The 12,517-nt window shown below is 42.4% G+C and overlaps 1 protein-coding gene across 6 annotated transcripts in view; it reads left to right on the top strand.

Annotated features, from left to right (window-relative positions):
* tcf7 (transcription factor 7) overlaps nucleotides 1–12,517 on the top strand; it is an 80,251-nt gene that overhangs the window by 56,915 nt on the left and 10,819 nt on the right. For 5 of the 6 annotated variants that reach the window (XM_084374370.1, XM_084374369.1, XM_084374374.1 and 2 more), the window contains exons 5-9: nucleotides 2,972–3,059; nucleotides 8,627–8,716; nucleotides 10,131–10,250; nucleotides 10,827–10,986; nucleotides 11,923–12,030. In XM_084374370.1, the coding sequence (XP_084230496.1) occupies nucleotides 2,972–3,059; nucleotides 8,627–8,716; nucleotides 10,131–10,250; nucleotides 10,827–10,986; nucleotides 11,923–12,030 (566 nt within the window). The remainder of the gene's footprint in view (nucleotides 1–2,971; nucleotides 3,060–8,626; nucleotides 8,717–10,130; nucleotides 10,251–10,826; nucleotides 10,987–11,922; nucleotides 12,031–12,517) is intronic. The other variant, XM_084374371.1, reaches the window with a different exon arrangement.

Below are 12,517 nucleotides of genomic sequence, written 5' to 3'. Positions count from 1 at the left end.
TATTAGTGTGACTTTTGATGTTTGGTCTTAATAGAAGTCACTCTTCCTATACTTAGTATAATTTGTCAGCACTCATTACCGCCCTTACTGTAACAAAACACTACAAAGTTTCTTCTGGTCTTGGGCTCTTTTATGTACACCACACAGGCTGCTTGTCAACTCATTTAAAGGCTCAGATGCTGCAGCACTTGCACTCTCAGTGGTTATAACCACCGCAGCAACATTATCAGTGCAGGAATACCATTTTCAGCTCTCGCGTCAATGTGCACACGTTCTGATACCGAGCTCACGCAGAGCCGGTTTGACTCAAATAGTTTCCCTTTTAAGTGTTTCCCGAGACACTGACATGGAGACCGTGAGATAGTTGCTGTAGTTGTCATTAGACGGCCGCTTTAAAAGGGGCATTCCAAAGAAAACTGCCCCATTACTGCTGCTAATTTTCCCCTTCAGGTTTCCCAACAACAAACAGGGCCGATAGCCGAAACGTGACTTACAGAAACCGGTGTCATGTTTCCATCGCTTTCAAGTGTGACACATGAACAGTCAAAATAAAACTTGTGTACATTGTGTTTTTTGATGTTAGCCATACAGTCATTTCAGGGAACTTGGGTGACTAGGAAAAGGGATGTTAAGGGAAGTAACATCTATCATAAACAGTTGAATGGGGCTCTGGAGGTCATTTATCAGTTCCCTATTATTCAGTACAACATGAACTCAGATAGAATAATCTATACAAGCCTGAGGGCAGATTCAAACTGATTATAGCCCTCTGGCAAAACAACACAATGGCTGGTGTGGAGAAAATGCAAGTCCAGATGCAAAGATGCCGCTGTGTTGTTTATACTCTGAGGCAGGACTACAGCTTTTTTAGTTATCAAGGCAGTAAATCTTTTCTCTGTTTTAGTGCTTTATAGGGAAAAGTAGCACAATGCTACAACAGCATTGAGCCTCAGCCATCGTTGCGAGACTTTGCGTCGTCGAGACTTCCAAATCTTCATTATTGAACTTGAACATTATACAGCGCGATAGGTGCTGAATCCTTTCTAATTAATCCCATAATTGCAATTTATTTGTTTTCAGCTTTTTAACTGAACAATCTTTTCTCCTGCTGTGAGCGGTGCATGTAAAAGACATTTACGAACGGTAATTGGATGTTTTTCTTGCCTCGGAGTTAATTAATACTTTGACTTTGATACAAAGCCAGTGTTCATAAAACTTTCAGATATTTTCTCACACAGCTTTTATTCTTTCGATGATTTGATGACATGAAACTTGATGAGCTTCTGTCTCCAACTATGAGTCACGTCATATTGTCTGTAAACACAAAATAAGGTCAGCCTTGAATAATTTGATTGGCTTTAACAAAATGACATTACACTCAATTAAAACTTTCCGACCACAGTTTTGTCGTTTGTTTGCTGCAGTGTGGTGTTTCTCATGGAAACAAATGAGGAGTCCATGTTTTGTTGAGCGGTGCTGTTGTCAGTCTGAACACACCCTGAGGGTAAACCCTGTTTATAAGACGGGGAAATTACCCTGATAAAGACTACAAAATGTTGAGCCTAGGGTAGAGAGCAGGGGAGTCCCTTCTCCTTCCTTAAGTCTTCTCAGAGCTCTTTATAAAGGCATTTATTATGATTTCTAGAGATTAATGCAATGTACAAGTGAGTTAAAATATCTGGTCAGCAAACCAGTACTGCTTTGTATTTTTTGTCCTGCTACATTTCTTTTTTTTCTTTGTCTTTATGGTCATTTAATCATTTACACATTCATGTGAAATCCCTGCGGCATACATATTTTGGTAGCCCAGGTTGTCCAGAGAAAAATGATGTATATAACTTGATTATGCATCACAGGGTTGATGTTATACAAGCATTGTTACACATAAAGATAAGGCAAACCAGAAATAGAGGGGGAAAAATAGGTTATTAGCTGAACTGGAGGGTTAAAATAGTGAATTCTTGCAGTTGGATAGATATATGTGACTAATGTGAAAATGGTTTTGTTGTTGGTACAACTCGGAATGTTTGTTTACATGTATTTGTCATAGGGTAGAGCAAAAAAACCAGGGGAGGCAGAGGAGAAGGCGAGAATGAATCTGGGAGAGACCATAAAGTATTACAGGGGGGTTGGATACATTCTGGGAGAGGAAAGGAAAAGAGTTGTAATGAAGGAGGGAAGCCTGGGAAAGAGGGGTAAAAGGTAAAAGAGAGGTGAGAAACTACGAGAAAGAAGGTCTGATCGGTGGAAGGGTGGAGGGCTGCGGGAGAGGATGAAGGAGGAGGAGGAAGAGGAGGGAGGAAGGGCGTGGCGGGACAGACTGAGGGAGGGGAGGAAGGATCGGAGTGGTGAGACAGGTCGACTGACTCAGTCACATTCCTGACGTCCAGATTTATAGTGGCTCGGGGTCCTGAAACAGGCCCGGAGCCGCGGCCAAATTACAGTCATCGAGAGCATTCCTCTGCTGCAAACACAGGTTAGCAGCCGGGCCGCGCTAAGTGCTAGGTGCTGCCTGTTGACAAATGACTTCCTTTGAAGGGCACAAAGAGGGAGACAGAGGGAGACGGGATATTTACTGTGCGAGGGCACAGAGTCGAGCTGTCTGTGTTTCTTTTGTTGGAAAACATTTCTGCTAAAAGTAGAGATGAAGTATGTTGAGATGGTTTGTTTGTGTGCATGTTTGGGGTGTGTGTCTGTGTGTGTTTTTAAAATGTGGGGACTTTTTTACCACAGCTTGTAACTCGTGTTGGATAAACCAGTGAAACCAACTGGCGACATCAGCTCCCAGTGGAGGGTCCATCACACACACACACTACTGTTAAGGGTATCTCTGCATTTAATACCAGGTTCCCAGAGGACTAATAGCGCTAATAGCTCATTGGACCCAGGGCAGCTGACCTCACCTAACGTGTGTGTGTGTGTGTGTGTGTGTGTTTGTGTGTGTGTGTGTGTGTGTGTGTGTGTCCTCCAGGCGTTCACAGGCACCAGTCCCAGGACCTCTCAGGGTACTACTCCCTCCCTCCAGGCGGCGTCGGCCAGATCACTCCCTCCATGGGCTGGTGAGTCGCACACACACACACACACACACACACACACACATCTGTACAGCTGTGACTCAGTCCTTTGTGTACCCGTGATGACCTCGTTATAACGCACAATCTTTCCACAACGTCAAAGGAACACACCTTTCTGTCTGTTACATAACAAGAAGTGATGTAGAGCCGAAGTCGATTAATCCACAGAGAGCAGGAGTGAGCGTCGCCCTGGTTCCCTCAACAAAATATTGGATAAGTGCAGAAAACAAACACAAGTTTTCTGATGCTACTCTTCACAAATGAACAAACCTTTTTAAGTTTAAATTAAAACACCAGAAGTAAAAAGCTAACATTATAAATGGACTCCATCGTGGCTTAGATGTCACCACCACAAAGCTTCTTACTACACTACACCGCACACACTAAACTATAAATTGATCAGTCTACGAGTTGTAGTGTTGAACTTGTGTTGTCTCTTTTAGCCACTTGTTAGCAGCCACCTTTTTAAAGACATGTAAACACTTTCATGTGTGTGGTGTTTACTGATCTATATTCTGCCCCAGAACAAAATGTGAAAATCTCTTGTGTGAACCACAGACCTTTATACCAGACACCAAGAAAATAACCTGCAGATAACTCAAAAATAACAGTCATCAGTGGTGCAGCCCCTAACTGATGCTACACACTTCTGTTGAGGATGACTGAGAAACAATACGGTTTGTACCAAACAATGAAATTATGTGAGTGATGGAGACTGAACATCTACAAATCTCTGCACAAGAGCTTAATATATATGTGAATAATTTAGTAGCTGACAATACACCTCATGCTCATTGTCTGAAATGTGAGTTGTTGCTGAGTTTTTTGTTTTCGACAGTAACTGAAAACTTTTTGAGTTTTGGATCGTTCATCAGAGCAAACAAGGAATTAAAACGTGTCCACCTGCACATGTTTGCCACGATTTTCTTACATTTTAAAACCCAAACATTTCATTGATTAATCAAGAAAACAATCAGATGTTTAATTAGTAATGAATATAATCATTTGTCCAACCCCAAGTCCAAAGTCTAGTCCAAACTAGCAGGCTGATGCACTGATGACCTGTAACCTCTGACCCTCAAACATTAATTTGTCCCAAAAAAGACAATTTACTTCGACCCTTCCAAACACCATCATCATCATCGCCATCATCATCCCACAGCACTGCATGCACCCACGGTCTGACCCGGGTCAGTGTTACATACATCACTGTCTCACCTGGTGTCACAGCAGATAACCTCAGGGCCCGTTAGCATGGAAACCACCTCCTTTGATCCTCTGTGTTCGGGACTCTTCTTCAACCTCGACCTCTGATCGAAACGAAAGGAATGCAGAAGTTTTTTATGAAATGACGACTAAATGATAACTCTTTTATTAACAATCTTGTCACAAACAAGTCCTCTGAGTGCATGCTTCCACTGACGACTAAAATCTAATTATCAGTAAAGAGACTTAATGTGGTTTAAAACTGGATGTTGTTGCCAAGAAATCATCATCGTATACTGTGAAGGAGAAAATAGACGGCGGTGAGCACAAGTCATGCGACATCCTGTCACGGCTCAGCTTGCAACTTGCAGTCTTCCTCAAGATTGTGGTGGATTCTGGGAATTGTTGGCAGATTCAGGTAGACTCCAGCCTTCAAGCCTCCAAATTTAACCATTAAAATGCGTGGTTTTTGGCTTTTATCTGCTACATTTCGAGGCGGCAGCAGCGGCGGCATAGAAAACTCGGCCACATCTGTTCCACATTCAGCCGTTTCATTTGGAGTTTCCATCATTTTTGAGTCGATTGTGAGCTCTCAATGTCATGCTGGTTGATTGTGAACTTATAATGTCAGACGTCCATTGATTTATGGATCAACATAAATCCATTTATTACAACCTACAGTATCTGTGCCTGGACAAAATCCCCTGCAGGAGCAGTTAAAGGCTTACATCAAATGTCACGGAGATTTGGAGAACGGAGGCTTAAAACTTTGTGTGTGTGCATTCGCTTACATGTGTATCTGTTTTTCATGTCCGTCCCCAGACGTCTCTCAAGTCTGTTTTATCTTTTTCAGACTGTGGATTTTTTCACAAATATTATTAGCAGCTAATCTCCTTTAACCCAGATTATCTGCTTGTTTTGGGCCCCTGTAGTGTGCTCCTTTGTTGACGGAGATGGAGGAGAACACAGAGAACGAGTTGGTTAAATGTCAAAACGGTTTCTGTTGTTTCCACTATTAGCCTGGTCTCCACTCCATGACCACCTCCGTATGTTCCCCCCACCCCCCCGGGGCTTTGCCGGGCTGGTGGGTGAGTCTTGTCGGACCAGGAGGGGGGTCAGGAATTATTTGAGATGCGTTTTGTTGTTTGTAAGGATGCAGCTTTGCAGCCTCCCAAACACGTTGCATTATTAAATACAGTGTGAACGGAGCGCTGAGGGGGATGTTTATAAAAGCCTCTGCAACTTCAGTGGAGACTGCAGCACAGCCGCCTCCTCCTGTCTCTGTGAGGAACTACGGCCTGTAGAGGTCCGATTATTCTGGGAAGGAGCTCGTTCGTACGTGTTGTCCAAACACATTCAAAGAGATGAGATGATGTTTAGATTTGTAGTTGTTCCTCCTAAAAATAGAAATACTTTCCAATTCACTCTGGACAAAAAACCCACTAACATGTCTTTTTTTCCCCCTCCTCTGACATCTGGGCTTAAATACATTTCCATCATGAGCTCTCGGTTTTGATTGTCGAAAATTAAAAACATGATCTGTGATTCTCCCAATATCTTTTCAAAAACAACACTTCCAGGGTGTTAGCTGCTTCATATCCCACAAAATATGCTTGATACCATGTGGCCTATCTTTTTACAGAAGAATATGAAAAACTAAATCAGTTGTCAGGGAATTAAACCGATGATCCGTTGATCTTTGGATACCAAGATTTGTTGGTCCGACAGTGACCTGGTCGTCATATCAAATAGTGACCTCGTGGATTTGGAGGACCGTGACCGCCTCCATTTAAGTGACGCTTGAACATCGTTCGGTCGGCCTTGAGACTGACGTAAAAAGCTGCTTTCAGGCGTGACACAAGAAAAAGAACAAAACCAAACGTTGCCTCCTGCCGATGGGAAAGGAGTAAATCGCCTTTTTTTGGTGGGTTTACCAATGTCTAAAAAAACCCACATATATTCACTAGTTTTGGTTTTAAATGGTAATTAGAAAAGAGAGAGAGAGAGAGAAGTTCAAATCCTGGCTTTCTTCTCACCTCCACACAATTGACTAATGTCAGAAGGTGGTGTAAAGATGTGGGGGAAGGGTCGTAGGAGCCTTTCCAACCATCCAACTAGCCCTTCTCATGGAGACCACAGCAGCTCTAAGTGGCAGAGTTGGCAGTTAAAGTTGCATTTTTTTACAGTTTGGCCCTAAGAACAGACATTTCCACCGAATAAGTCACACATCACCATGCAAATTACTGAAGTGAGAGACCAAAAGAACCAGATCTTCAGCCTTTGTCGCAGAAATGTCTTGTTTGCTTCGTCCTGCATAATTGAGCAGCTGAAATTGCAGCTATGTGGATGTTTGAAGTTGGGGTGTGCCCAGTAACAGCCAGAAAATTAAGCCCAAATTCACATTTTATGATCGCTTTAGTACATCAAGTAACAAATGTACTTCTCGGTCCTTAATCAAAATATTTAAGGCCTCAAAGTCCCTTTTTTTTGGTGTCGGAGACGAAGTGTGAAAACTATTCCACTTTGCCATCTTCAGACTCCGTACGTTGGACTGAATCCATCACTTTGCAGGTGTTGTAATTACGGTGTTGTCACTTGTAGTCACAGCGGCGGTGCTCAAAGCGCTGACCAGACCCAGAGCACAATGGAGCATGTGGCCTGGTTTTTCATCTCATTCCCAGCATACCTCTGCCCAGCCATGCCTGTCACATGGGGGGTGTTTTTCTGTTCGAATGTGGCGCCGCCGTCACTCAGGAGCCGCTGTTGGCGTGGTGCACAAGAGGGCCGGTGTTTTCTCTTCTGGCTATGTGCTGAAAAATAAATCCAATTAATTGATGGATCGATTGGTTTGTTTCTGGACTCTGGGTCCTGGTGTGTGTGCAGCTTGCCTGGCGAGATAAAGAGCAGAGACCAGCCCGTTTGGTTTGAACTGGCTTTTATCTGAACAACACTTGACCTGTGTTGTAGTGTAAAACAGGATTACAGCGTGAACGGTCCTCCGGGAGATGAGCCCGGTGATCTCTGGATCTCGTCCCAGCCGCGGGGCCTCTGCCGCTGGGCTTTTTACTGTACGTGCAGCGCCGCCCTCCTGCGGCTACAGATTGGATACAGCGGAGAGAGGAAGAGGATGAGATGAGCAGAAGTGTGTGTGATGATAATGGAGATTGTGAAAGGTGGTTTGTGGATTGGAGAGTGTGTGTGTGTGTGTGCATACGTTGAAACATAAGGATGAATCAGCTGAAGGGAGGGGGGGTTGTATTGGCTCTCTGGGGGGAGAAGTGTGGTTTTATACATATCAAAGGCTCCTGCTTACGTCCCATCCCCACTCTCGACCTCCCATGGTGCGTGAGTGTGTGTGTTTCTGCTCCCGGTAAGCCAAGTATTGACATACAGCTGTCAACAGAGCTGATCCGAGGCTCGGCGGGGGATCTCCGTGCATCACAGCATCACAAGAGCCTCTGCAGAAGATAATTCTATAGATGTGAGGAAGAAGCTCAGAAGCATCAAACCACCACGTTTTACTTTTATCAAACGTGTCGGTGCTGAAGTTTATTCTACGTAGTTATTTGCATGCATTTCATCAAATCTCATACATTTAAATACACGTGCTGCTACACAGATATTTATATAATTCTATAATATATTGAATTTATATATTTTGTGCAAGAGTAGAAATTTAATTTAATTTTTTTTTTTTTCACATTTTTGTCTGTGAGCTTCTGTAAAACCTGCTAGATGTTATGATAAAAAGTCAGTGTTGTAACAGTAGTTCACCTCGATCCATCCTTGGCTTCTTGAATTTTAGAGAATCAGGCCTGGAAAGTCCTTGAAAAGTCTTTTGAATTTGATGTTTGATAAGGTGCCCTGTGGACAGGAGAGGTGGGAAACGAAGGCCTCTCCTCAAACTCAAAAGTGAGAAAACAAGTAGAATTAAATAAAAAAATAAAATAAAATCTCTTAAATTAGAGACAGAATATTAATTACAGGACAAAAACAAGAAAAATATATATATAAAGATTTTTCATTATTTCTGATTCCAGCTGTCTGATAATCAATAAAACTAAAAAGATATCAGTGTGTTTTCAAGATGTTTCAAAAGAAAGATGATGAATGGTGGACAATAAGTTGAAATTCCCCCAAAGCAGTGCCTCTGTATCACAGTAGAGTGAGTTTATAATGTTTTTAAATGTGTATCTTCATCATGAAATTGCATTTAAATTAAGATTATAATAGAATTAAATTGCCCTGAAGGGTTAACTGCCCCCATGTGGATGAACTGAAGGTCTTCCTGTAAAGCTAAAAGGCATCAACTGTTGCGGTCTCTCCCCTCTGCTGTGCTGTGGCAGGCAGAGCCAGCCAGTCTATCCTGGCCTGTCCCCCTGTGGATTCAGGCAGTCCTACTCCTCCAACCTCTCCAGCGCCACCTCCTACTCCAGGTACCGTAGGCCTCGGACCGAGCCGGACCGAGCCCAAAAAAAAAAAAAGCAACAACGCTCTGCATCATCGACTCCTGTTTATACCACGAGCAGAGGCTTATTGGAGCCAGCGTGCTGTAAACAGGACGGGTTCAGTGTTTTCGCCAAAAAACAAGCTCAGTCAAGGCAAACTGAGCCGAGCCGAGCTACCCGCTGCTGCAGAATACAAGATGCTGACACGCACACACACACGCACACACACATCAGGACATTGACAGCTTTTTTTCTTGCTATCGCTTTTGTCCCTTTTCTGTTGTTGTGTGTCCCTGACCCTCGCTAAGAAATCTACATTTTAAAAAAAGCAGTAGAGCTTTTTTTGTTTTTCAAGGACACACACGAACAGGAAAAAGTGTGAACCTCATGAACTCACGCTGTGAGTTTGAGAGCGCTACAGTGTCGTCACACTCGGCCAGGTGTTTTGTCTTGTTGTTCTGTATTTGCTTAAAGCTGTGACTCCGATTTGACACCAGTGTTAAAGATGTCTGCACACACGCACATATAAGAGTATAAGTCTGTATCTGCCACAGACTGATGCTTTCTCGCCGCAGCGCTTTCCAGCTCTGCAGGTTCTCTGCAGAAGGCCTCGGTCACACAGTAACCAAAGGTGCACCAACCTTTCATAGATATGTTTTAGACCTGAAAGCTAGTATAGATATAAGAATTAAGAATTACATTAAATTTTCTGATCTGACTCTTTGATCTCACACCTTTAACGTGGTGAATAACTCGTCTTACATGCTTGTTTTTAATTATGTATTCCTCTGTGCAGCCCTACCTCTGAGCTCCAGGTTAAAACAAACAATATAAATATATTTTTTGGTTATTTTTTGACCCAGATGCTCGCTCAGCTGCCACAAGCTGCCAGCAGCTGATGCTTATTGCTGCTTCGTTGTCAGTCAGGCTCCATTTCTTCCTCTTTTATCTCCGCAGACTGTAAAGATGCTGACACAAAACTTTTCTGGCATAAAAAATATTGTCTTTTGTCTGTGAAACTTTCCTGAAAAATCCCTAAACTTGCCTCCTTTAAGACTTCAATTGATATGGATGGATGGAGAGTGAAATTATTATTTTTTGACATCACACAACGCATCAAGATGTGAAGGTGCCGTGTTTCTGGTCTCCCAGCCTCTCGTTCAGTAATGCTAGGACGCCCTCTAGTGGTGACAGATTTTTTTTAACATCACTGCTGAATACATAAAAAGAAGCAAGTCACAAAGCAGGCAGGAGGCCTCGTCAACTTAAATGCTTTAATGCTTTCAAGCTCGGTGCTTACCGAAACGTCTGCTCTCGCTTCAACGCTCTCCGTCCTCTCTTCCCACCTCGCTCACACTTCTCTGATCTGACTACAAGATTTCTGTCTGTCTTCCTCCTCAAGGTTCCCTCACTCACTGATGCTGGGCCCGTCAGGCATGCATCCTACAGGGATCCCCCACCCAGCCATAGTGCCCCCCACAGGCAAACAGGACCACGACCAGTATGACAGGAGCATGTATGTGTAAGTATCGGCTGCATTGTTTCAATCGATCACACTCCTCTTTCATTGTTCTTCATCACATCCTCCTCTTTTAAATGTACTTGTCTCTTGCAGGGTTTGACAATAGTTTGAGCTATATTGTGGATGTTTTTAATACATTTAAATGTTTACCTGACTCACTATTGTCAAGTAATTGTCTGATATTTTAATATCTACTGAAATGGGGGAAAGGAAAATGTCATTACAATAATAATCGGATACGTTTGACACGTTGAGAAATATGCATACTTGTTTTCTTAACGAGGAGTTGGATGAGAAAATTGATACCACTCTTGTATCTGTTCATAAATATGAAGCTTCAGCCAGAAGCTTGTTAGCTTAGCTTAGCACAAAGACTGAAAACAGAGGGTAACTGTTAGCCTGGCTCTCTCCAGTGGTAACACAATCCACCTAAGGCTCGCTAATTAGCACGGTAAATATTGAAAAAAAAAAAAAACGATTTGTCTTATGTTCCCTAACATGTAACCTGCCATACTGTAAAGGAACAACACACCAAACTTTATTCCTTGTATACACAAACCCTCTCCCCCCTCTCAGGAAACCGCAGGACGTCAAACGGGAGAAGGAGCCTAAGAAGCCGGTCATCAAGAAACCCCTGAACGCCTTCATGCTCTACATGAAGGAGATGAGGGCGAAGGTCATCGCAGAGTGCACATTAAAGGAGAGCGCCGCCATCAACCAGATTCTTGGACGGAGGGTGAGGGGATGAACGCACACACACGGCTAAAAACACAGACTAATCCCTTTTCCAGGTCAGTCTGTGATTTCACACATGAGGGACATGAGAGGACGGTGGTAAGGTGAACTCTCACATACTGGTGCTGCTGAGATCAGAGCAGCTCCCAACTGGTCGCACTGGGATGCTGAAGAAGGATAAGACGGTGAAGTGTGTGATATCGTTCAGATGCAGATCAAACTGTGTTAGGAGCTGTGAGGAGAGCGTTTTTCTTCAGGTGTGAGTCTGGATTTACAACGTGCATGTGCTGCAAACTGTGAAATGAGCTGCTGTTTGTAATCTGCACCAAAACTTCCTTTTAATTTAACCAAAAGTACAACTTCTTACTTTTTACACTGCCTTTTTTCTGACTGATTTTATATCTCCTGGACTGAATCATGTTATTTTATTTATTAACAAATAAAACTAAAACATTTTCTTTTACAAAACATCACAAATTGGATTTTATTTTATCCACTTTGCATTTGCTTTCGCTTATTTCTTTAAACTTTTTAACTTCAGACTTACTTTGGTGGGTTTCTGATTGATTGATTGATTGATTGATTGATTGATTGATTGATGTATTTTGATTTCAAATTTCAAAAGAAAACAAACAGTGAAATAAAAACAACACAACGTACATGTTGGAAAAGGAGTAAAAACCTACAGCTTCCTACTCCTTGTTTTATTTTTTATTGTATCTCATTCATTTGTTTGTACTTTTTACTGTATAATTGTATTATTGTCTTTCGTGAAAGTGGTGTTTGTGTTTTCACCTTTTTTCTTCTCCTTTCTTTTTCTTTTTCTGACGTTTAATTCGCCGAAAGTGTGAGTCGCAGCCAGGAAACGACTGCAGTCTGTGATAACGACATCAAGACACTCACAGTCTCCCTCTCGATCTGTGTCTGTGTTTTCCAGTGGCACGCGCTGACCCGGGAGGAGCAGGCCAAGTACTACGAGCTGGCCAGAAAAGAGAGACAACTCCACATGCAGCTCTACCCGACCTGGTCCGCCCGAGACAACTACGTAAGGACCGCCCCCTCTTGCTCCTCTTCCTCTTGTCTCCTCTTCCTCCATACTGAGTGGAATAAAAAAAAAGACACCTTGACAACTTTTTCTGAGCTGATTTTTAAAAAGCTGATTTGTGCAGAACGTAACGAGGGGGATGTAAAAAGATTTAAGTCGAGGAGGCACGCTCACTTTGTTAATGGAGGATTGTGATTTTTTATAACCTGGGAACCGTCGCTAGAGTGAAGAAGTCATGTGGTTGAGAGAGAAATGTGATCAAAAATATGATAATGCAATACATTTCTATAGTGTTTTATTTTTACTGAGCTATTATATGTTTTTACATTACTCGAAAATTAAAACTTATTACTACTTATTAGGGATATTAGATTATAAACATGATCGGTTATACTTGGAAGTTTCATGAACATTATTTTGATCATGATTTTCTTATATTAAAATAAACACCAACAAGTTCCTTCAAAATAAAAGACAGCAGTGAGAG

This window comes from Pagrus pagrus (genome assembly GCF_965226575.1).
Source record: "Pagrus pagrus genome assembly, chromosome: 14".
Taxonomy (NCBI): domain Eukaryota; kingdom Metazoa; phylum Chordata; class Actinopteri; order Spariformes; family Sparidae; genus Pagrus; species Pagrus pagrus.
The sequence above is the reverse complement of the archived record's forward strand: the minus strand, read 5'-3'. Positions and strand labels throughout refer to the sequence as shown.